The sequence below is a fragment of the Gouania willdenowi genome, chromosome 4, assembly GCF_900634775.1.
Source record: "Gouania willdenowi chromosome 4, fGouWil2.1, whole genome shotgun sequence".
In the NCBI taxonomy this organism is placed as follows: Eukaryota; Metazoa; Chordata; class Actinopteri; order Blenniiformes; family Gobiesocidae; genus Gouania; species Gouania willdenowi.
Genome location: NC_041047.1, coordinates 20,855,136 through 20,882,331, shown reverse-complemented (window position 1 = coordinate 20,882,331; position 27,196 = coordinate 20,855,136). Strand labels below are relative to the sequence as shown.

Below are 27,196 nucleotides of genomic sequence, written 5' to 3'. Positions count from 1 at the left end.
AATATTGACCAGCAGGTGTCCTCGGTGAGCAATGTTTGTAACTATGGTAAGTAATAATCATAATGTGTGTGTGTGTGTGTGTGTGTGTGTGTGTGTGTGTGTGTGTGTGTGTGTGTGTGTGTGTGTGTGTGTGTGTCTACATCCATCTAGTACAGTAGAAGTGGAAGTATGCATTCATGTGGGAGCAAAAGAAGAGTTGCCAATTATGGCCAAATGAGAATATACTTGAAGGTTGGATGTACAAAGAGGTGTACATAGTCTGTACTCTGTAGTGTTATAAAGGGGTTTATTTGTGGGTGCAATGTAAAATAGAGTGTGCGATTTCCCTGGTTTAATTTTATGGGACATGTGCATGATAAATGTGTTTGTTGTTTTTTTTATACATATTTTATATTTTTTTGTTTGATGTATTTTTGTGTAATGTATGTTTTTGGAGTCATTATGTGTATTTTTGTATCTTTCTATTGTCTTTTTGTGCATTTTTGTATAATTATTGTTTTTTGTTGCCATTGTCGTGTGATTCTGGAGTCATTTTGTGTATTTTTGTATCTTTTTTAGTGTCGCATTTCTATTGATATTTTGTGTATTTTTGTATAAATATTTAGTTTTGTGTATTTTGAGTCATTTCCATATGTTTGTTGTTGTTTAGTGTATTTTTCTGTAATGTATGTTTTTTGGAGTAATTTTGTGTGTTTTTGGAGCCTTTTTGTATATTTTTATGCTTTTCTGTTGTCATTTCGTGTACTTTTTGTATAAATATTGTTTAGTTTTTTTTTTGTTTTAATTTACTCATTTAGTATATTTTTATTATAAATACTGTGTGTGCGTGTGTGTGTGTGTGTGTGTGTGTGTGTGTGTGTGTGTGTGTGTGTGTGTGTGTGTGTGTCTACATCCATCCAGTTTGCAACTATGGTAAGTAATATTTATAATGTGTGTGTGTGTGTGTGTGGTGTGTGTGCGGTGTGTGTGTGTGTGTGTGTGTGTGTGTGTGTGTGTGTGTGTGTGCGGTGTGTGTGTGTGTGTTTCAGAGTTAAATTTGCATTAGTAATTAAGTGTTTACAAAACTTTTATTCTGAATTAAAGAGGAATTAAAGCTCCCATGTACACCTTTTTTTTTTCTTTTTTTTAAAAAAATAAATAACAGGACACAAATATGTAGCATGTATGGGGGTAGATTTATGTCTTTATTATTCAATCAAAAAAAAAAAGGTTCAATCAAAACAAAAATCACTTTAATCAAAAGGAAATATTTTAATCTAAGAAAAGTGTTCCAATGCAAAAAAAATAATGTAAAATATTTGGGACCCAAATCATTGTATTTGAACACTTTTTTTTTCTTTGATTGAACACGTTTTTTTGATTGAAGATATCTTTTTTGTATTTGGGCCATATAATGGGTATAATATATAATGGGTGTCTTTATTATTCAATCAAAAAATAAAACATTTCAAGAAAAAGAGTAATTATTTGGGTCTTAAATATTTATTTTTTTTGGATTTGGACACTTTTTCTTTGAAAATATTTATTTTTGATTTAAGTGATTTTTGCTTTGATTGAGAAGTTGTTTTTATTTTTGATTGAATAATAAATACTATCTAGCTCCATAGTGTAGAAATATTATTGCTTCCCACAATTCTACCTTAATAATACTAATAATATATCATTCATGGAGTATTTGGATGCCTGTGACCAGGACAGGACCATCCAGGAGGGGGCAGAGGAGTCTTTCTCTTAATTTCACTCCCTAAACGTTTTCTATGGGCTTACTTTTCCACTGTACTTACTTTTCCAATTTACCTGTATTCAGATCATGTGTTTATGCAAAAAAATACAAAAAAAACAAATAAAGCCACTGCATAGGATGTATGCATGTCATTTACCTACTTAACACCAGAGTGCAGAGTGAATAGAATATGTGCAAACATGGTTTTTTTTATTTATTTTTTTTAAACAAATTATTATTAACAAATTAGCTGTTAATTTACCCACATGGATAAAAGTATGTGTATGATGCAAACAGCATAGAGGAGAGGAAATATCTTGAGTGCTTGTGGAACAAAAACATCAGGTCTCTGGACTCATGCTGGTGTTAAGTCACGCTAATTTAACTTCAGTTCCAGCAACGCTTGTAAAATAAACTCCTTCCTGCAGTATGGGATGTAGAATGTAAAAACTTCCCCACTGTCTATCTTTTTTTTCTTTCATTTGAGACAAATTCATGTAAGACAGCATGTTCTGTATTATTGTTCAAATGTGTTAACACAATCAAGCCAAATAAATCTAAATGTAAATGTTAAATCTAAATGTAAACGTGAAATCTAAATGTTAAATCTAAATGTAAAAGTATATAAATGTAAAAGTATATAAATGTAAAAGTGAAATCTAAATGTTAAATCTAAATGTAAAAGTATATAAATGTAAAAGTGAAATCTAAATGTTAAATCTAAATGTAAAAGTATATAAATGTAAAAGTGAAATATAAATGTTAAATCTAAATGTAAAAGTGAAATCGAAATGTTAAATGTAAATCTAAATGTTTTTAGCTGGGGCCCTGTTATAGACAGGCGCTGACCTGCCCACTTTGCATATTTTCTAAACTTAAATAGCTTTACACTTGGTGACAGGTTTAACATTTACTTTTAGATTTAACATTTAGATTTAGATATAAATTTAACATTTACATTTACATTTAACATTTACATTTAAATGTAGCATTTACACATTTTTAACAATGATTTAGAACATGCTGTTTTACATTAATTGAAATTAACACAATTCCTTATGGCGACAACATTTAAATGCACACCCGAACACTGACAAGTCACGGATATCATGTAAGTTGACATTACCAATGCAATAATATGCCTTGAACAACTTTAAATAAATAATCTAAAACCCATATCTCATTATATGTAAGACATATTATCAGATTATAACTCCTCTCCTAACACCTTTCCTAAACCCCGTGACGTCATCAACGGGGTTAAGGAACAGTGGATCAAGAAAGGAGATAGGAGGGGCTATATTCGGACGCAGCCTAACTGTAGGAGGAGTCTATCATTTCACACACCCCGGATCGTCGAGGGGAGGGACTAGTGGCAGTCTGTGGCGTGGTCTGACCCGGGTTGACTATTCTTTAGCTGACTGCTACTTTGTAAAGTCTGGCTTTGTCTTTGTTCGGGTTTGTGTGTGTGTGTGTTTAAAGCAGTGATGTGCAGAGACGGGCTCAGCAGAGCTCGAGACGCCGTGTGTGTGTGTGTGTGTTTAAATAAAGTGTGGGTTTAACACAGTCCCACACCTACCTCTGCTGTCAATGTCAGCACAGGTAGAGCACAGGATCCCGGAAGAACTCGTCGTGCAGGTTACCTTTGGCTGTTTGCTTTGATTCCACACAGACAGCAGCTCTAATGGACTCCTACTTCTTCACCAACTAGTCTTTAAGTGTCAACAGTTTGGAGAAAAGCGGCGGAGATGAAGGACCAGTGGAAGAAGGCGCTGTACGTGGTGATGGATGTGCTGTGCGTTATAATCGGTAAGTTATCGACCAGTCGGTACAAAGTGTACGTCAGCACAATGTGAGTGCTCGGATTGTCTGTGAACGCAACATTTCTTTGTTTTTTACGTCAGTGACGCAAAAATAAACAACAAGTCATAATCACATGTAGAACTGTCATTATTAGTAGCCATTATCTAAAAGAGACAACACTAAAGGAGGGCAGGCTGGTGTTGTTGTCCATGGTGTCAAACATAAGGCCTGCGGCCCAACTTGGACTCATGAATTATTTAATTAATTAATTCATCTAAAAACTGAGAAATAAGGTCAAAATATTCTTCCTGTACACTTGTTGAATACAGATGTTATTGGTCTATAACCGAAAATAAATAAATACAACTGTAAAAGTGAATATATAGAATATTTAAAACTTTTCCTCTCAGAAATGTAGTCCTTTTGCTGGTTTTACTTATTTATTGTTTGATTGGGAGATAAATTGAAAGTTTAAACTGGTCCAAGACTCCATCTGGTCCCAGATTTTATGTGTGTCACCAAAAATTCCCAAAACTTGACAAGTACCATGTTTGTGCACCACTGTTAATTATTAATTTTGTCTAAAGCAAGAGCAGCATTTCCAACTAGCTGTTTTTGTCTTAATTCTAAGAAGTATTTAAAATATATAATGGAAAAAAAGCCAACACTTCAATTTGATGATCATATTTTACCACTTAATAAACATGGGTACAATTTAACACTATAATGTTTTATATATATATATATATATATATATATATATATATATATATATATATATATATATAGAAGTGATTCTTAAATCACAAATGTATCATTTCACTGCTATTTGGCACAAGGCAAATTATACAACTTTTACCCAACATTTAAGGATTGTATAACAATAACTAATGTACCAGTAAGCCATTTTTATTTTCACCTCTTTAAATACAGTGAGTGGTTGAACTATTTTCCTTACATTCCTCTTTCTAAGATTTGAATATTATTCAACAAGTGGCTGTTTTTTGTAGATTTATCTGAGATGAGCTGAAGCTGCATGTGTTATGGAGTGATTGTTCGGGTCTGCTAACCAAACAGCTTCTAGGAACCTGTGTATAAGTTATATTTGTGTACTCAAACATGCTCAAATGAAATGGATAGCAGTCATGTAGTGACAGTGTTTGTTTAATGAGAATAATTGAGCTGGTCTTCTTGATAGAATCGATAACATCAACACGTGTGTGTGCGTCTGCGTCCGTCTGCACAGGTGAAGGAAATCCGTGAAGTTCTCACGTGTTTACTTTTATGTGTAAAGCAAATAATTCACGTGGGATTTTGGTTTTCTTTTAATCTATGCAATCAATTACTTCTGGTTTATGCCTCCTGCCACACTGAAGAATGATCAGATCATTAAATATTAACAAAAGGACCAAACACACATCATGGTAACGATTGTTGGGAGTTAGTCCCTCCCTAAGGCTTCCTTCCTAGCCATGCCCCTTTTACAGGCCGGCAGGTGGGTAGTCCATTGACACGACAGCGTTGCACTTAACAGAGTATTGCAAATTGCACCGATATTTGATGACATCACAGATGTAGTCATGAGGCTAATAAGAAGAAAACACAAAAACAACAACCCCCTCCAATATTTCACACTGAGAAGCTCTTTTCAGATGCATCTGCACTGATATTTCCCACATGTGGAATGTACCACAGAGGTGGGGACTTCTTTTTAATGTCTATGCCACAATCACACATTAGATATACCATTTGGCAGCATTTCCATCCAGCGTTGTTTATTAAGGGCAGTGAGGTGAGCAGGAGGACTCACAGACATCATGTGGCCAGGTTCTTATTTTAGTCCTGTTGTTGGCACTTCTACTGAGAGCTAGGGGTGTGTATTGCCTGGCATCTGGCGATACGATTCGTATCCTGATACATAGGTCACGATGCGATATATCCCGATATTAAAGTATAAGGCGATTATTGCAATTTTATATATATATATGACTTAAGAAACAACTAATCTGTAAATTTGTACACCTTCATGAGAACATTATGTATGAAATATATTTTATTGGCATATTTTACATTTAAAACATTGGCTTTAGTATGCTTGTGGCATTTAAACCAACTTTGACTTCAGTGCTACATGACTTTAGTGCAACTTAACTGAGGTATATGCCTAGAACAAATAAATGCAGAAAGTTAGTACTTTCTTTTTGATTTTTTGGGAAATACGCACACAAAGAAATTGATACAGATGCATTTAGAATCGATCCAGGACTCGCGTGATGTAATATTGCGATATATTGCCGAATCGATTTTTTTTTAACACCCCTACTGAGAGCTGACTTTGATAAACTGCACCATTTCTCTGTCACAAGTCTGGGATTACAGCCTATGTTGGGTGGTCCTGTCTGGATAGCTGCCTGCAACTTACCCCTATTTTTCCTCTTCATTTCCTTTCACTGCCTACGCCACAATAGTAGTACAAATGGCTTGGAATGAAGCAGTTTTTTGAGTTTTTGAGTAGACTTTCGTTTGTCATTGTCGGTTGATATTAATCCCTGCTCAATTCCACAAGTTTTTTTTTAAATCTCCTTGCAGTTGCAACACTTTATATCTTTAACCTTACTTCTACTGCTTGTGGGAGGAAACTAGGGCTGGGCGATATGAACAAAAACTCATATCTCCATATTTTTCCCTCAAAATGGCGATATACGATATAAATATATATAACCCTATTCCTTGATATTTTGAATTCAAATAAAGTCTTACCAGAAAGACAATTCAGGCTTAAATTTGCTGATGTTAAATGCCACACAGACACATTTATTATCAAACATTTGATTTGGTTGATCAATTAAGGATACCTTGATCTGGGATGTCGGGCTTCTATGTTGTAAAATAAAGACATTTTTGGTCATTAATGGTCAATGTTAAATTAATTTTCCAATATGGCAATGCCAGTCAAGGTTAGTGTCAAATAGGCATTGTATTTAGAATTCCTGAGGTCCAGAACCTTAGAAATGTGTTTTTAATTTTAATTATGTGGCTATTGGTTGGCTAGTAACAGAAAAACCTGTGTTTGGGTGGCCGCCATTTTGAATTGTCCAATATGGCGACCCCATTGAGAAATGACTGGCTCCTGCCAGATTTGAATTTAGCAGGTCAAAAACTGCAAGAACGCCAAATATCATGCTTGTAGACAAATTTGCACAATTCTTACCCTAACAGACCAGACTCTTTATAAGAGAGTGTGAGTGAGTTCTGTTGTGTGGATGTTTAGATGAAGGTCTGGGTTAGAATGCACTCAGAAATCCATCTAACTGGGCTTTTAATGCTCTTCTGAGAAGTAGTGTAAGCAGCGACTCTTAAAATGAGTATTTTAAAACAAAATAAACTATAAAAATATATATATCTATACAGGCGATATTGTAATTTTTTATATTCCCAAAGTAGAAAACTCAATATATCTTGATATCTTGCCCAGCCCTAGAGGAAACCCAATTTTAGTCAGGGATTTGTTTTGCACGCTGTGTCTCACACACCCTGCCCTACCCCAGTTAAACCAGCAAGCGTTACACCACGGTTGGCTCTTACAGGTGCAGCTCTGCAGGTGCAGTAGTTTGTAAGAGAGCTGTTCGATGACTTGGCTGCTGCTATCAGCAAAATGAATGACAATTACCTGTGAGGTATGTTTAAGGAGCAAGGCACCGATGGTGTGAAACCTCGCTCACTTTTTTGCTTTGTGTTTCTTCCTCAAGTTCACACCCAATGTCTACTCTGTATCGTAATCTCCTTAGAGCATGAATACCAATGTACTTTTTGATTATTGGTTTCGTCAATGTCTGGCCAATTATCAGATACAATAGGGCTGGTAAGCAGAGTAGGAAAGCTACCATAAAATGTAACTAGTTTCCTTTTCCTAGCATTATTTTGATTTGTTGACTTTGACTAGTGTGTATATCTTATTTTTAATCTCCTACTCTGCCCTTGCTGGTTGTTTGTTGAGTTTGTAGGCGAGGCTGTGCTCTATTGTCTCTTGGGAGTTTAGCTTCTCTTGGGGATTGTTAAGAAGACTGATCGTCTTAAGTTCTCAGAGAAAAGCTGTGAGAAGGCCTAATGGGAATAGTTTTCCTCCATAGAGCTGTGTCATGGAAACTGGATCTCTGTTTACAAACTGCTGCATTCCCTTGAGAAAGAACAGCATTGCAGTATTCACGCCGAACATCAGATTGCTAGAGTTACCAGCCAACAAAACACTATCTTAGATTTATATACATTTAAGAAGTCATATTTAAGTTAGTGATACAAGTTGATACAAGTACAAGAATCATAATTTCCTTCGTCAATGGATTTAGAAATCCCTCTGAATGTGTATAACAAACCCCCTCAAAGATTAGCATCAAGTCATAAAGTATCAACACGCCTCCTCATTCAACAAGTGTGCTAGACTTGTGATCCAATTGTGTTTGTCCAAAGTGCTTTGTGTTTTCATACAAATAGGAAACACCCAAGCCTTAATAAGAGACAACAAACAAGTTTTGTTGTCGTTGGTTCAGTTGAGATCTTGCTTTTCTTTACCTATCAAGTTCAAATGAACTACGGCCAGGCCCGCGCCATAGAGCACGTACCATGTTCCCGAGAATTCAGTCAAATGACTCGGTTCCACCGAGTAAAACAAGCATCAACGGAGGAGTAGTCATTCCATATGGTGCCCCCGTGGCACATTTGTAGTAATGGGCCCCATTCATATTTTGGTATGTGTCAATGATTCGGTACCACCAACTGTCGCAATATTTGACTCACAAATAAATGAGAAAATGACTTTAATGGCAATTGCAAAAAAAAGGGGGGTTGGGCTCCAAATCGAATTGTGCTAGGCATAATCGTAATCTACGTTGAATTACCTTTGAAACTATATATCACACGACTATGTTCCTATAAATTTGGAAATGATTAGAATCATATTATCATCATATTAATTCTTAGAGTATTCATACCAAACTACATTCTGATCTAACGAGAACTACAAAGGAGTAGTTATTTGAAAAAAGGGGGCCCCGTGACACATAAGGGGTAATGGGCCCCATTTATATATTGGTATGTGTCAATGATTCGGTACCGCCAACCGTTGTAATATTTGACTCTCAAATAAATGAAAAATTAACTTTCTTTTTTTTTTCTTTTAGGGGCCCAAATCAAAAATTGAGCTCAGAGTGTCGATGCGTGCACATCCATACATTATACATACCAAATTTCAGCCCAATTCGTTCACAAATAACAGAGGAGTAGCGATTTTAACTAGTGTACAGAACAACAACAACAACAAAGTGAGTTGCATTTTGAGTCCGGTAGCCCGGCCTGAAAGTGATGAAAACAAAATCTGAAAATAGCAAAGACACATTCAAAACAACAAAATGGAGTGATCCTCATTGCCCAAGTGAGAGATGGTCTATTTTTTATCTCAGTGGGGGCCACAAATATGTGTTTGTCTGATCCGAGGAACAAATTATCAACATTCATGTTTGTTTTTAGAACAAGGACCGATCTGAGTATTAATACAGTGATCAACAAGGGTTTAGTGTGTTTATGTGTTTGCTTTGTGTGTTATTGGAGTTGTGTGCACTTAATGTGGTTAAATCCACACTCACTCTACATAATAAAACAGTATAAATGCTAATGTAGCATCAAAACATGTTAGAAGAACAGTGGCATGTTATTTGTTGATTTTTAGCTCACATCAAAGATACTTTAACCTCTGTTTGCAGACCTTTGGGTTTGGGTCAAAACCTGTGTGGCCTACTTCTTTGATCCCCTTTAAACACAACCTCTGATTCCTAGCCCCAATTTAGCTTCTTTCTTACTCCTCGCACAACATTGCCCGCCGCCCAGTTTCCCTCTGCTCTGCTTGAACCCAGTCATGTGTCACTGATGGATGAAGTGAAACAGGGGGATCAAAAATAAAGAATGGGCAGCTGCAGGATTTTGTGCGACTGGTGTAGTTGGGCGTTCCTTGTGTGAATTAGAATTCCAGAGGTTAATGCCGACAGAGGTTGCACGCTCAGCACATACCTTCCACATTAGTCAGTCGAGCTTTAGAGTACGACGGGCACTGAGAGGAAGGTTCAGTTGTTTGTCGACTTCAAATATTCTTTGAAAATGTGTAACATTGCTTCTGTTGATATAGTCCACACAAGCCCTTTGATGAAGGTAAACGAAACAAAAGAAAGGTAGAGAAAACCTGTGCTGCAGCTTTGGGAAAATATTTTCTTTTCAGTCACCTCCCATGAGAATGATGTAGAAAATGAAAAGATCACGTGGAAACATAAAAAAGGAGAGATTGTTGAGAAGAGAAGATGGAAAGAAGGGTTGTCAAGAGAAAGAAAAGATGAATCCAAACCGAGCAGTAAGACGGAGAAAGAAGAAACCCACAGAGTGACCTTCAAACTGGAAAGACAGGAAACGAGAGCAGAGGAAATTAGACGTAGGAGCAAACGTTCCAGCTGCGACCCTGAAGGAATATTTTAAAGCAAGCAGGGCAGCCGGAGGGCATGAGAACACTGATGCAAAGGATCTACACTCTTTGGAAGTATGCGTAATGAAAACCCACACCATATACTTTTTTTAATTGGAGAAAATAACTGTCTGCCCACATGGATTTGCAGGTGCAGCTGGTTATGATGACACAGGGAATGGGCCGTAGTTGGTCTGATGGATTGGACTCACAGACTGTTGGAGCAGCATTCAGACGATCAACAGTGTGACTGACAGCTGTTACCTTCTTATCATGCATCAAACCATAACAACAGACCAGCATGGGTTAGGGAAAAGATACACAGGATATTGAAACCGAGCAAGAGGATGCTTTGGGCCATGATTCATAAAATTCAAATTTTTTATTTGACTAAAAGAGCATCGACTGACTGAGGCCTTTATGCTCTGTGTTTAGAGTATGTGGGGAACAAGACAGTGGGAGAAAACAACAAAGACTGCATAGAAAAGAAAGACATTCAACAAGTCGGGAACGAATAAAAAGGGAAATCTATAGGAAACCATGGAAAGTTTAAAAAATATGTGACTGTGTTATACCAGTATTCAAATTTTCATTATGTGTTGACGAAGCCTATGCACTTCCATTAGCTACAGTGGATACATGTGGTTGGATGTTGTAGCCTTGCCGAATAACAAATGAACTGCAGAGACTTTGACTTCTAGCAGTGTTGCCTGCACACTGTGCTTATTGGTCCACTGCTGAAGTTGTTGTGCTTTACTGACAGATCGTACCGTCATTATCCAGGGTGTATCAATACCATCCACGTGCAACAGGATGTCTGCAGCCATGAGTTTTGTTGCATCACAGACGCTTGCACAATATCGAGCAAACCCATGTGGTGATCAAACAGTGACAAGCTCAGCACTTTGAACACACGCTCATAATTTGATTGCATTGGCCCCCCCCAAAAAAAACACAAAGTTTTCATTACAGTTTTCCCAAGTTCATTTGAAAAAATACAATACATAATATAATGTACATGATATACAAATATTTGAAGTGACATAAAACACAGTGAGTGTACAACATATATATTAATTCATTTGTTCTTTTTTCTATATAGTTAGTTCTATTTTTTCTGGGGCCAAGACTCGACAACCATGGCATGAAAAATTCATTGAATAAACTTATAAAGCTCTATGTTGAGTTTTTGATTTAGGTGTGTACAGTGATTTGCATTGAAGATCATTTTTATTTCTAGTTCAAGGACTTTTGTTGTCCAATTGTATTGAAACAACAATTTTTGAGAGTTGGTAACTTTAAAAAAGCCGTAGCAACAGTGGCTAATGATCAGAAAAAGGTCATATCAGGCACTGGTCCTGACATGGATTATTATTCCCAGCAATAGCCACTTTTTTCTCTTGTTTTGTTTACATTATTGGCTTTTCTTTCAGCAGTGAATGTCATGGTAACTTGATGTTAAATTTCTGCAAGTTGAATGAGAAAGCCTTAACTTTTGCAAACTGTTGCCAAAGTGGGCCTTTCTTAATCTCAAACAGGAAGATCACATCCTCCAACTTTAAACAGCGCTCCCTTTAGTTGCTTTGGCTGCAGATTTTTGGCTGGCAGCTGTGGATTAGTTTTCAGGCGACATTCCAACCTGGCAGGGTTTTCCTTCCTCACTCCATCAAAGCAGGTGTCTGAGAAGGTTTCCCTCCAATAAACCACTCCATTCTTTCATCCCACTGCATTTATTTCTTCAGAATTTTTTCGAGTATAATATCTCCACAGATGTCTTGAAGTGAACTTGAGTCCGAGGCCCTACTGGGTTTTTGAGAGATGGCAGCTCAGGAGCAAAATAACTTTGGGTTGCGGGATTGTCTCGTGGTCTGCCAGAGGCTTGTTTTGTGTGCTGACTGCTCTATTTTTGCCAAAGACTTGTGTATGTGTACGTCTGCTTTTCAACAGAATTTTCTTTCTTTTTGAAAATATGATTAACAGTCACATCGTTTGTAAACTTGTAGGTAATATGAGTTTGAATGCTTCAAATGGAAATAGTTATTTAATTCTAATTCTTTTGATGAATTTAATTAAATGAGGACAAATACAGCCATCTCTAGCTGTGCAGTGTTTAATGCTTGTGCTCAGCTTGTGGTAAAAATATTAAACAGTTTGAAGTTCCATCCATTTTATTCTGCTTATCCGTTGCCGGGTCGCGGGGGCAGGGAGCAGGGAGGCCAAGGCCTCCATTTCCCTGGCCACTTCTTCCAGCTCCTCTGGTGGGATCCCGAGGCGTTCCCAAGCCAGCCGAGAGACATAGTCTCTCCAGCGTGTCCTGGGTCTTCCTCGAGGTCTCCTTCCGGAGGGATGTGCCCTGACCTGATCCATCTGGCTCTTCCTCAATTTGGAGTAGCAGCGTTTCTACTCTGAACTCCCTATCTCCCTATCCCGGCCACCCGTAGCTTGTTCCCTCAATCTTGTTAATGATAATAATAATACATCAATTTTATATAGCACATTTTTGGACACTCAAAGTCGCTTTACAGAATTAAGGCATTATTCTTTCACTCCACACTTAGTGGTGGTAAACTAGTATTGTAGCCACAGCTGCCCTGGGGCAGACTGACAGAAGCAAGGCTGCCATAGTGCGCCATTGGCCCCTCCGACCAGCACCAACACTCTCATACACTACATTCATACTTCATACATTCTGGCCCCAGGACACAATGACGGATGCCACTGGGGTGACTGCCCCGGACTGTGGCACCTGGAATTCTCAGTAGTCTCCCATCCAATTACTAACCAGGCCCAGACCTGCTTAGCTTCTGAGATTCAACGAGATCGGGCAATGACAGGCTGTATGGCCATGTTGTTTTGGTCATGACTATAGGTGAGGGTAGGAACTTAGATTGACTGGTAAATCGAGAGCTTTGCCTTTTGGCTCAGCTCCCTTTTCGCCTAGATGGATTGGTGCCGACTCCGCCTGTCAATCTCCTGCTCCATCATTCCCTCACTCGTGAACAAGACCCCAAGGTACTTGAACTCCTCCACTTGGGGCAGGATCTCATCCCCAATTCGGAGAAGGCACTCCACCTTTTTCTGGTCAAGAACCATGGACTGGGATTTAGAGGTGCTGATTTTAATCCCGGCCGCTTCACACTCGGCTGCGAACCGATCCAGTGAGAGTTGAAGGTCACGGCTTGATGGAGCCAACAGTTTGAAGTTGACCTCATTCATTTCTAAAATAGAAACTGTTATGTCACCCTCCTGCTTTGGGATGACATTTATCAAACAAAATATGGGAACTAACACAAACTTTGTAAAAAAAATTATAATTGTACATGTTTAGAAATGTAGTTTGCTGTTTTAAGTAACTTCAAATTCTGGCAGAAATTCATGCTGCGTTAAACATGTTGGCTTGAAACAGATCTTACGTGATCCCGTCTCTCCATTTCTCCTTTAGCTTAACTGACAGAAAAACAGTGATTCACTTCCTCCAATTCTGGGAAAAACATCATTAGTTTTCCTGTCAGGGTCTGCGAGCACTCAGATGATATGTTTGGAAGCTGGATAACGGGTAGTCCACATGCTGTGTACATTTTACCATGCAAGGGTCTGAATGTGGTTTTGAATGTTTGGTCATCAGTATTTTTAATACAGTTTATTAGTAATACTTGGTGTATGCCAAAAGCTTTACTCGAGAAAATCCAGAGCTGGAACCATAGAAAAATATGCTTATTTAAATCCTATCCAACCAATTTTGAGTGTCTACAAAATGCGTGAACTTTTAGTTTGTAAAACTCAGTACAGTTTTCCCCTTTAGTGTCTACTAAACAGGATGCTGAGTACAGACACAAAATTCACAATGTTTATTCCCAAAGAAGGTTTTTGGTTTAAGTGAGACTATAAAGTGCAAGGCAACGCAAATTTATTTGTATAGCGCATTTCGTAGACAAGGCAACTCAATGTGCTTTACATGATCAAAAAGTGCAACAGAAAACATTAAACTATGTTAAATGACAAATATGCGGAACAAGATAAATCTAAGATGACCAAATATTTGGTGGGAAAGGACCCTCGTGTAACAGGTGTCATTAAACTACCTTCAAAGAAAGACATACTAGAGGCTAAAGGCTAAACTAGATGGATGAGAAGCATTCTGCTGTTTAAGGTACGGTCTGCAGAAACAAATTAAACTCATGATTCAACAAAGTCTTAGAAAAGTGTTTGCTGTCATTACGACATGGGATTAGAGCCCCAAAAATAAAGACTGTTGTGGCGGGCACGTGATCAAAGAGAACATGCAAACTCTTAACCTAAATGTTGATGTGTAAAGCTATTTATATTTTGTTCTAATAACTTCAAAGTGATGATATGCCTTTGTAAACATTGGCATAAAATAAAATGCATGGAAACAAGATCAAGAGCACAAATCCTCTTTGTCAGTTATTGGCAGTTATCTGGTTTAGTGATCCATATCATGGTACAATGATCATTCACGCTTTAAAGGCTTGTAAGAAATTTCTATTCCCATTAAAAACCATGCAGTTGGTCCAAATGTCACGATTAAAATAAGGCTGAACAGTGAATTGCATTCGTAATAATATCGCAGTATCATAAAACGTGATTTTCTAATCGCAAAGGCTGCAATTTTTTTTTCTTTGTCTGCACATGCTGTCAAATGTCATTGGGAGTTTGTTTTACCAAAAAAACGTCCAATTGGTTTAAGCAGATATTAGTTCTCCTGACTTTTCCTGCACTTTATTATGTGTGATGTTACTGACTGGATATTAGTAAGTTTATTTATATATATATATATATATATATATGGTTTTTTTTATAGACTGTCCTGTTAAGTTCAGAGAGTGTTTAAGAAGTGCAGTCCACATGTTTCATGAAACGTGAAGTTAGTCAGATATGTTGAAGAGGTAAAGCCACAGGTTTGCTTTATTGTTGTAATCTGTGCTTTAAAATTTATATTTTATATTTATTTAAAGTTTAAATAAATCTGAAATTATTTATTATGAAACAGATTAATTTATTACTTGTGTATATTGAAAAATACATGGCAAGAGGCCCTTGAAAAAATATTTATTGACGAAAAAAGATGCGATTAGATTATTTTCCAACATCGTTCAGCCCTAGATGATGTGCACAAACCAGATCTGATCTGAATGAAACTCGATGGGCTAATTGAGGAACCAACATAACTGAATCAAATTTCATAAAGATCGTTATTGGGCTTGTAATCAGAGGGTCACCGGTTCGAATCTCACCTGGTGAGCTCAACATTCCTGACCACAGTGATGTCGAGCAAGTCCCTGAACCATAACTGCTCCTCAGGAATGGGTTAAATACAGAGAACACATTTTCTTTATGTAGCTGTACATATATGAAAATAAAATGTATTCTTCGTATTCTCCTATTTTACAAACTGAGTGATTCATATTTTTAATTTCCCCAATGATGAGATAAAGAGTTTTTGTTTTTTTAAATGACCCAGAATCTGTATATTAATTCGAAACCCCACCAGTCTAGAATCTTCTATTTTTGGTTAGATTTTTGTCAAAATCCGAGACTTGAAAAGAAAGCGATGAAAAGTACCCATGATTTGACCAAACAATCCAGTCATGCAAGTTGTATAAACAAGTAGCCTCTTAAATGTCACAAGAAGATTCTCAGGTTATTGTTTCCACTTTGATTGTCTCTTTGTTGTAAACTCAGCCCATCCAAGGTCTGGTAACCAGATGCAATGTGCCGCCTTGTTTATCTGAATGAGAGCCATTGTTTATGCTTTTCCAATACAAAAGCTTCTTTTTTTTGTCATCTCCGGTCCTCCTTTTGGTTCTGCCTGGAGTCGGTGAAGAATGTCTGTACTGTTCATGTGTGACGTTCAAGCTGACAATGCATGTTTCTGTGCACTCTGGGTCATTAGGTTTGTCTGGTTGAGTGTTGACTTCATCTTTTAATTGAAGGGGCTTTTGGATAGAATGATTTAAAGTCTCTTTTGGAAAGTGTCACCTTTCAGGTAATCTTTGATTTTAAAAAAAGCTTTTTTGGTTTAGTGTTCGCAAAGGTAGAAATCACTTAGTTTTCCTACAATCTCAGTCTCAAATCCTTCAATGGTTCTTCATCGGTCGATGTCTTTGGGAGTTTTCCTGAATTTAAGGCTATGACAGACATTTTTAAAAATAAGGTAGGGTTGCACTGCCTATTTATTCAGCAATGTAATACTCATGGTGAGTGCACTTCTCAAGCTCCTGCAGCTTTGCCATGGCTGTTATTTTAGCATTCATAAATTTCAACAGTGGATCCAGAACCTTCTGTCTGCCTTCTCTTTGGAAAGTGATGGATATCAGGGTGGGGAATGAATTCCTTCCTAGGGCTGAAAGTAATCATCATTTTCAGCACTTTATCCCTGAATTCTTAGCTCTTGATGTAATTAACATCAGGAAAAGACTCCCCTAAACATTGTGTCGATATTTTGGGCAGTTTTGTTCTCCCTGAAGGAGGATTGCGCCCACCTCATTCAGCTCCATCAAACTCCCTCATGACTCAGGGCCGTGGTTTGGTAAGATAAACCTGCCACTCCGGAGAGGCGAAAAAGGAGCCGACTGTGGTCCTCGGTAAGAGCTCATTCAGCCATCTTGCAAAGACAACCACTGTGTCCCGGACCAGTACCAGTCCATGGTCCGTTGTGCACCTAAGTTAGGCTAAGTTAGAAAGATATTCACAGATTTCCATTACTCCACCTCTCTGGGCTCAGTGTAACACAGAACATACTACAGAGCTGGTTTCCATCCACAAAGTGCAACATCTATATTATGTTGCACTGAAAATCATGTGAAATGTGTAACTGGCCAGGCTGATCATACTACATTATCTATTCTCAGAATAAATGCTATTTGTAAATGATTGTCAGACTCACTACTGTAAATCAGACTGAGATGTATAATATTTTTTTCCTGCCTGGCCAAGTGTGTTTTGTAATCCCCTACAGGCCATGTGCATAGTGGGTTCTCTAACTGGACTGTGCTGTGACCACACCTGATTTTTAGGAACACACATGCAACAGCGCAGGGATCAAAAAAACTAATTTGAAGACACAGACACTGTAGACAAAATCTTTTTTAGATTACCTTGAAAATGTATTTATTTATCCACCTAAGGATGACAGTTTGATAGAGAATCTGAAAAACCACCAAATAAAACGAGAACACATGAAGCTCAAGGGTATAATCTGCATTGGTTTTGCTCCTGTTGGATGTGGTCTTTTCTCCACACTGTCAGTTTTAAGTCATATGTCTGTTACTCAGTTACTTCAGTTGAGGTGGCGGTCTGCCTCATTCCTTTGACTGGTTGTATTCTCCTTTGCGTGTGTGAGATTTGCAATTCTTACGCATGCACATGTGTATGGAAGCTATTTAGCACCATTTATTTTTGTAATTCCTTGCTTTGCTATTCTGCCCTGATGGCTGATGCTTTCACTACCAAATCTACCGTCTGTGTGTGTGTGTTAGTATGTGTGTTCATTTTAATTTTGAAACTTTGGAAATTGAGGGAAAACATGTTGACCGAAACATTTTCATTCCATTTAGACAATGATGTAATGTCTGGGTTTTAAAGTCCTCCCTAATAGAAATGTTTAGTTTTTAACCATTTTTGGTTAAAGGTTGTAAACTTTTATTAACCCAGAACCTTAATAATTTTATTAGTCAAAAACTAATGCACGTCTTGAATCAGAATCAGAATCAACTTTATTGACCAAGAGTGTATGAATACACACGAGGAATTTGTCTTGGTGACCTGTGCTCTCTCAGATAGTGTAACATTAAATAATAACAATCAACTAGAATAAAGAAAAATAAATAAAAAAAGAAGTATAAACATAAATATAAGAGTAGTTAGACTAATATCTGCAAACTAAATAAAATAACAAGATAGTAATAGTAATAATAATAATAATAATAATAATAATAATAATAATAATAACAAAATAAAATAAAAATACAATAATAATAAGATTGTGTTTTTGTTTTCATGACGCGTCTCTAGCGGCACTACCCTTCGCCATCATGAACCTCGTGTACAGGCCCTATCAAAGAGGGATTCACTGCGATGACGACACAATCATGTACCCTGTAAAACCTGACACCATCACCCACGGCACGCTGGCTGCTGTTACCATCACATGTACCATCGTCATTGTAAGCTTTACCTACAGGCAGTTTCTCAAATCAAAATGAAAACGAGTAAAATGACACAAGTTCTGTGCTTTTTCTTCAGATCTCATCTGGAGAAGCCTATCTAGTCTACAGCAAGAGGATTTATTCCAACTCACACTTCAACCAGTATCTAGCTGCCCTTTATAAGGTAGTTGGCACCTATTTGTTTGGAGCAGCAGTCAGCCAGTCGCTGACAGATCTCGCCAAGTTCACAATCGGACGCCCAAGGCCGAACTTCATGTCTGTTTGTGCGCCAAAAGTCTGCATAGGGTACATGCAACAGATCAACTGTACAGGAAACTCTCTGGATGTCACAGAGTCCAGGTAATAGGGAAAGAATCCTCAATCCAGGTCATTTCATTGTTTGTGTTTCTGTATAATACTGCAAGATGTCAGTATTTCATGCATTTGATATGTTTTCTCTTCTTTTAGATTGTCCTTCTACTCTGGCCACTCCTCTTTTGGGATGTACTGCATGCTCTTCCTGGCAGTGAGTATTACAAATAGCATTGAGTATCACTGTATATCATTAGGAACATCATGTCATCATGCAACTCAATCTAAAAATATTCATGCATTTGGATCTGCTGAAAGGCAGGAAGCAGAAAAGACCAGTAGAGACTTTCTGTGCCCGTAGACATAAAAGGAAATAACAAAAATTCATTGGAAGAATGTGAGCAGTTTGTTAGGAAAACAGTCTGAGGACCTTTGCAGTATTTTCCCAGCAACGATGAGGGAGAAGAATGCACTGTGTGCCTTGTCTTTCCGTCTGATGCAGTGAATTGCTCTCCGGCTCCTCTGTTTGAGTTAAAAAGCTAGCATCAGCGCTAGACAGCAAGTCCCAAACAAGGAGACTTCTTTGAGTTGAAAGAAAGGACAGTGGATCTTTGGCTCATGTCCACATCTGTAGATGTTTGAGGCTCTTTCCGTCAGGATTTGTAGCAGGGCAACGATAGTGCCTTGCCAGTTTTTGCACCAACAACAGCAGCCGAGCAGAAACTCTGGAGAAGTCTGTTCTCTTGCCAGGTTCATAATTTCTTGGCTGTAGTTGTTTTTTACACTCAAATGTGGTTTTCAGTGCACAGTGGGTATAAATTATATTAGTAGTCAGCACCTATTATACACTGAATTACATTCTATGAGGTACCAGCCACTACTTTAGGAGGAGAGGCGTCAAATAAGTCTAAAAACAGCTGAAAGTTCCTAGACGGTGAGATTATTTCCTGATATTGCAGCCTGCTGTTTATTCCAGCTGTAACTCCAAAAGAGGGCAGGTGATATTGCTGGTAGTCAGAGTAAACAAACACGAGGCTTGTCCTGGATTGGCCCCAATATTTGGTTTACAGTAAAATAGGGGAAAAATTGAGGCTCTAAACGTTTTTGGAAAATCAGTTTAACTAATCAGACCAATATGCTCAAGGACTCAAATGTTATTGAGACTTTTTGTGAAGAAATCACAATTTCATGGTTTTGCTAAAAGCCTTGTTTTCATCATATAATCTCGTTATAGCATAGGATTAACCTATATTTTATACATTACACCCAACAGTTGATTACCCCAAAATTTGAGGATCAGAGGTTTTGTTTCAGAGAAATTGTTTATTGGTGCAAATACATCATCAATACCTCAACAATTAACCATAAATCGGTTTGTGGTGAGGATTAGTGGGTGTTAAAGATAGCTGGTGAGTGAGCCAGAGTGTGAGTCATGCTGTGAAAGGGCATTGAAACCTATAATCTAATTCTGATTCAGTCACAAGATAAAAACCTCTCTGCACACTGGAATATTACATCTGTTTGATAAGTTTTCTACACAGACAGTTTGACTTGGTGTAATTTCTGATCCTCTGAGTAGTAAACCCCCTGACTGTTTATTTTGTCTTCTTCATATTGTCTAGCTTTACATTCAGGCCAGGCTGAGGTTCAAATGGGCCAGACTTCTCCGGCCCACGATCCAGTTCTTCCTGGTGGCCTTTGCGTTGTATGTGGGTTACACCCGAGTCTCTGATTACAAGCACCATTGGAGCGACGTGCTGACGGGGCTGCTGCAAGGTGCGCTCGTCGCTGTGCTCAATGTGAGTATCCATGGCAATTCTTGGCAAAACACTGTAACAGTGGCAGTATCGGATATTATTTTTCCAAAGGAAACCACAAACTTCTGTCCTTGAATTAAGCTATGAGTCACTCAAAGTGGTGAATGGTAACTTGTCTGTATTAATATTTAGTCAATAAATGTAACTAGTATGTTAGGCAGAGGTTTAAAGAGTACTGATATCCTATATCCTACTCAAGTAGATATACTATTGCTTCATTGAAATTAGGGGTGTCTCGAGCCAACATTAGTATCGGATATCAGTCCGATATCAATATCGGATTAGAATTTGTGTTTTTCCAATTCATTTTTAATTTATTTTATTTAATTGTAGAATGCTGTAGATATTATGTTTAAGGTTCAAATTGATGTAACCAATTTATTTAATAACAAATGGGTCAGTTTTTCTCACACCCACTGTTGCTGACTATTGTTTTCTGTTTGAGTAACATCACTTGATCAAGCACATTCCACACTACAAAATAAGTAATTATTATTTTTTTATTAAAACAAAATATATATATATATAAGTATGTATGATTCATGCTGATATCGGATCGGTATTGGCCAATACGCAAGGCTGCAATATTGGTATCATGTCGGAAATGAAAAAGTTGCATTGGAACATCCCTAATTGAAATTGTACTCAAGTACAAGTAAGTCATGCATACAATACTCAAGTACAAGTAAAAAGTAGCTGAATGAAATGGTACTCGAAGTAAAAGTTACCACACAAACGTTATCTTTGATAATAAATCTTGCCAATGTTCCCTTACATACAGTAAACATCTCATGTATAAACCTAAAAAGGAAGAGATGAAATCTTGATCATTTGGAACTTCATCTATATCAAATAAAAGGCTTGTCAAAAGGTACAATTCATTTTCAAATAAACTAACACCAATGAATTCACTTCAAAATATAAAAAAAACAATTCTCAGCCTCTAAGTATAGTTACATTTATGAACTCTGAAACAGTGCCATGTGGGTAACCACAGAATAGGTAGAAACCCCAATCAGAACCAAAGAAAGTGGCTTGGCTTTGATCAGAAGTGGATATGGAGTATGTTCAACCTGAGGTCAGTAGTTTATGAAGAGACCATGAAACGTAAATAAAAAAATAATTACAAAAAATAATAATTTACTCAGTAACGAATGGGTGAAGAAATGTAATGAATTATTTTACTTCTTTTAAAACGTACCTGAGTAAAAGTAAAATTACTGGTGTGCGTGCGTGCGACTGTCAGAAACCATATACTTAAAGAGTACAAATCAGACTGTGAAGATGGATGGGTTCTGCCAACTTGAGGAAAACTGACCCTGGGTGGGATCTTCCATATTATAAACACAACATTTAATGCTACTCTGTTGCTAAGTTGTCTTCACCAAGCTCACCTCAAAGCCAACAGCCACTGATGAGAAGATTTATTGCCTTAATTTAGTCTTCATGGTCTAAGAAATCAGCAGAGAGCGAAACATGAGTGTGACAGCATTAGAGGGAGTCTCAATACAAACCCACACACTCGCAGCTGCTTTCTTCATAGTTTGGCCACTTCCCTGTTTGGATTGAACCACTGTCAGCGCTGCCTTGTGGAAACTTTGTAGTGGGTACATTATGTGTGTGTGTGTCCACATGTATGAGTAATTGCGATCTGAGCCAGTACCTTTGGCCTTCATGGTGTTACATGCAATTACTCCATCCTCGGTATGGTGTTTTACGACCTGCACGGGCTGTGCCTCTCTTTCTGTGTGTTCCCCTCTGATGTGAACGTTTCAATGTTAGTAAGTCATTTAACCGCTGTGCACTGCCTTTCCAGACATGTGCAATCATGGTTTCCAGCCCAGGGTGGTGTTTCCACAGTGACAGCATCCTTGTCTGCTCTTCTCCTGCAGGTTCGCTTTGTGTCCGACTTCTTTAAGAAGCGTCCTCCACGCTGCACGAGTCAAGAGGCAGCTGATGGTGACGGGCCAGAGAGGAAACCCAGTTTGCAGATAGCAGAAACCGACCACAGCAACCATTACATCTAATGGCACAACTCTGGTCCCGTGTAATTTGAGACCAGATGCTGGAAACAAAGGCTGCAACCTCAAATCTGGAGTGTCCACGTTGAGGGTGCATTCAGGAGCTTTCTCAGATCCTGATTCTGTTTCCAATAGTTGGGACTGTTTTAATTTTTTTGTATCTTTCTGGGTTTTGCAATCAGCCTTATGTGCCTCTGTAATAACGATGAAACCAGTTCATCCTCTCTGCACCAACCACTCATTCCCCATTTGTTCCACTAAACTACAAAGACTGCTTACATTATCATCAGACACCCAGGGACTAATTTCAAGACACCTTGACAACTTTCTTTGTTCAAAGAAAGGGACACAACATTTCCAAGATCTCAAAGCCATACTACAGGTCTGCTGTCTAAGGACCTTAAAGAACAGTTGTGCACCATGCACCTAAACATCCCATTGAAAGCCTCTTCTGCCCTAGTAATGTCCATCAGATGTTTGCTCTTCCTATTGTTGCCATTCTGCTGGAGGAAAACTCACTTTGACTTGGAGTGGATATTCATGTGCTTCCCTAAGCAGTTACAGCTTGGCTCTTTCGGAAGTTTAAGGTGAATTAGATGCAAGATGTAAAGTCCGACCTGAATGTTCCTTAAAATAGCTGGTGTCATGGAAAAAATAACCTCATTGATAATTAACAAAACTTGTAGCTCAGTATATAGTAATATGCAGTGTACAGTATGTGATTACAAACCCTAATCTTCGGTTTTTGTCACACAAATATGTTTCAGTTGATTGTATTGGAATTTGTAATCTGAGTAAACACCAAATATAGTTTTTAAGCCTTTTTAATTATGTATTTGTCCAATTTGTATTTATTCATTTTTTATTTTTTTATGCTAGGTTTAAAATCTTTTTCCTGTTGGCTAACCCAAGTGCACTTAAAGTTGATATCTGGAGTTTCTGAGAAATCTATGTTTGTTTGATTCTTGCAAAAAAATACCTAACTAGTCTTGTACTATGGTCTACTGCTGGTGGTCATTCATATACATTAATGTATATAAGTCCCTCCTTCGTCCTATAGACCCCTATACAAATGGAAACGATCGCCGACTGCGCCCAGCCAATAGGCTTCGACTTCCTGTTTTTGAAACTGTCAATCAAAGTGAATGCAGAACTGTGTACGGGAAAAGGGCAGCGCGTCACAACAGCAAACAGGTAAATATGATTTTGCTCTTACCTGACCCATAGACTTATATCAATGCGACCCGATGCAACCGTGTTATGTTCCGTGATGCGCGTGTAGAAAAGTAGAGGCGTGGCTTCTGGTAGATTGCAGAGACAGGGGGCGTAACTGGAGTTGTTTAGGGCGGGACATCGAGACGCCCTCTCAGAAACTCCAGATATCAGCTTTAAGCTTGAAGACAAAACTAACAGAAATTCATTAAATTGGTCCAGTTCCTGAAACATACCACACTTAGTATCAAAGCACTTTTTGACCTTTTCTCCTTTTTAAAGCGTCGCTATTGTAAGTCTGTTCTACACCAAACGCTTTTCATCACACAATCCCGACTCTATTCGAGTCTCCCGTACAGAATACAAAGACGTGACCAAAAACAGACAATCTGTAAATGGGCTAATACTTTTCCGCACAACTTCCTTTTTTGTCGGCTTTCTCTCTTTTTTTTTTCCCATGAATTATTTGTGTGATACAGTTTTGAGCTGCAATTTTAAAAAGTACTTTATTCATTGTTAACATTTGATCAGTGCACCTTAAACTAGCAACACACCAAAGGACACATTAAGCAATTACTGCAGAATGATGAATTCCTTTTGTGTATGCTAAACAGCTAAAGTCTCTGTTTTTACAATCTAAGCATCACCCCATTTTAGACAGAGCAAGAGAACGTTTTATGTGTCTTAATGTAATTTATGAAGGCATCTTTTACCAAGTATATCTTATTGGCTCTTGATCCAGTGATAGTCATCGACCTGTGCTGATTTCTAACTTCAGCCAGTATGTTTGTTCCTCATCTTTAACAGGGTCCTACTTAGGACTAGCTTGGTCTCCTCGCTGCTTCATTTGAATGTTTTTTGTAGATATCAGTCCTTTGTACAATGGAAAGCAGAAGTACCAGGCTTTGAGTTAAACGACTTTTATTCTTCCGGACTGTATGTGTCATACCACTACTTGCATACACAAATGTATACTGCCATCTTTTAATCTTTGATTTGTATATTATTATTTCGACAATGTTAAACAATGAGAATATAGGACAACCATGTTTAAAATGGTGTTTAATTTATTTTGAATGACAAACGACAGTTCATTATTGTACCAAGTTGTGCCAGCTTTGAGTTGTTGTGCAATCACCTCTGCTTGCCACTATGAGCCACAAGACAATAACGACGCCTTCTACAGGACAATTGTATTAGGATTTCTGTAAATATATAATGCTTGTTAGTTTTTATTTCATATGTGTGTGTGTTATGTTGTTTTTTTTTCACCTGTATATTACACTAAGGCTATCTCTGGTCAGGTCGGTGCCTTTTTGAACACAAATGGATCAAGTGTCAGTACCAAACCAAAGCCAGATGTCATGATTTACAGGCCCAGCTGTGTCTGAAACTAGTAACACTGTCCTGATGTTGCTTCAAAAATCAGTTTGTGTTCGTTTCCCTCTCAGTGCTGATAGATATTCATTATTTAGTGCTAAGGTTCTCCTGTACAGTTCTGGTATCGCATGAAGGACCGTCAGTAGACCAGGATAAAGAGAGACACTGGGGGTGGGGGGAACTTCACCTGCTAGTTATTGTGAGGCCCTGAAGCCAAGCCGAGGACCAATGGGAGTTGGGGTACATAACCAGGAGGTAGCTGTGGGATCCCTGAGGTCTTCTGCACATTAAAAACATGCATTTGCAGTAAGAAAAGGCAGGATCTCGTTGCAGTGAAGTGCTGCACAAGAACTACCCTTGGCTTTCTATATTAATTCAATTCAACTTTATTTGTATAGTGCAAATTACAACAAAATCATCTCAAAGCTCTTATCAAAATATAAAATTCATAATAAGAAAGAAAAAACCCAACAAGATCCACATGAACATTAATGTTGTGTGTGCATTATACAAACAGGCTAAGAGTCTTAATAATATCGGACTATGAAAGAAAAAAAAAAAAAAAAAGCTGGTTATGTTGCTTCATGTTTAGAAATAGTGTTATGCCTAATGATGTTTGTTTTAATCGTCCACTTGTGGCTGTGGTTTAATTTTTATGCTTGAAAGGAGTTTATATATTGATTCTATGTTCTTCAAACCGAATAATTTAATAAAGATATATTCTAAGTCTAAATGTCTTATTTTAACTCTGAAAATACTGATAATTGAATTAAACAACTGGGTGGATTGCTAGATGTATATGACATTGAGGCAATTACAGACATGTTTCACTATACACATGAAAAGTTTAGAAATACTTGCGAAATACATGTAGACCCATTATGGTTATGGAGAAGTGAGGGAACACTAGCAGATCTCTGATCAGGATAATATAGTGTTTTGCTATCAATGATTTGTCCTGAGTTTCAAAATTGTCAGTCAGACCTATTGAAAAGTGTGTCCGAAAATAGCTGTGGTACTATTTTTCATGGTAAAGGTTTGTGATATCTGATATCTTAAAAAAAGGGCATGATTGTCTGTGCTAGTCACGTGATGGACTAGCCTAATTACTGTCATATATTTACCCTGTTCCCATGACAGCCTGATCTTGGTATTTTAGAGAATAATTTAATCAATGTATTCCCTAGATATTTTCTTTAAAATTAAGCCTTTTGATGTTAAGTAATTTATATTAAAGAAGGGTTTTGAGTTGACGATGGTTAGTAATGGTAATTATTTTGTAATTGATGATCAGATTTATCACCATTTTGGTCTTGAATCTTCACATCTTTCCAACCCAACTTCACAGAATTCAACCAACCACGTTCTAATTCAACTACGATTCCACAAACACGTCACTTTTCCTTTAATTTAAGAGTCACTTCTAGCTCTCAAGAAAAATACATGTACACTGAAAACAAACAATAGGTTCCATATAGGCAGATGAAGACTTACAGCGCCTAATACAGACATTTTACTCAGCAATTCTTTAATGTGGAAACATGTTGTCGGATCAAATGTATCCATTACCTTCTTTACACGTTCAAAATTAAGTTCATTTAACAGTAATTTAAACCAAATGCACAAGATAATGAGAGGTTGACCCAGGCTGCCTGTGCTCTGGCACAGCAGCTGAATAATGGAGCACGCCACAAAAATAAACACATATAAGCATAAAGAAATAAACACTGCACCCGAGGGGATGTTTGCAGGCGAATTTCTGCCAGAGGGACTGAAAAACACTGCCATTCTTTATTTAAAATCCTATTACTCACTCCCAATGCCATGAAAGTTGGGAATATGGGTCTGGATCTTTTTTATCGGGCTGTCAAAACAACTGGGAATAAAAAACAATTTCATATATTTATTCTGTGACTATTTAGCTATTTGGTTTCTTTATCTGATGGGGGATTTACAACAAGTAAGTTTACAGTGATGTACTTTCTTTTCTCTAGGGAGGCATAACCTTAGTATATATATGTTGTTTTCACTGCGGGGTGTAACATTTACCTTACCATACTATGATGTGTGGTCTTTATGGTAACCAGATCATTTCTTTGCCGGCAAAACTACAATTCTGCCTGTGGTTGTAAAAACATGTAAGATAATGTGTTAAGTATGAAAGCTGTAAGCTCAGCCTTGGAAGGTAATGAGGCGGATAAAACAAATGCTGTACTCGAGTAGAAAAAGGAAGGAACTAATGTAAAGGACTTTAATAT

The 27,196-nt window shown here is 37.6% G+C and overlaps 1 protein-coding gene across 1 annotated transcript; it reads left to right on the top strand.

Annotated features, from left to right (window-relative positions):
* The first annotated feature begins 3,084 nt into the window (after positions 1-3,084).
* Positions 3,085-23,177, top strand: plpp2b (phospholipid phosphatase 2b). The gene is made up of 6 exons (XM_028445385.1): positions 3,085-3,532; positions 18,063-18,214; positions 18,294-18,556; positions 18,665-18,722; positions 20,131-20,307; positions 22,218-23,177. The coding sequence occupies exons 1-6, from the start codon at positions 3,472-3,474 to the stop codon at positions 22,350-22,352; spliced, it is 846 nt and encodes a 281-aa protein (XP_028301186.1). The 5' UTR covers positions 3,085-3,471; the 3' UTR covers positions 22,353-23,177.
* The last annotated feature ends 4,019 nt before the right edge of the window (positions 23,178-27,196 follow it).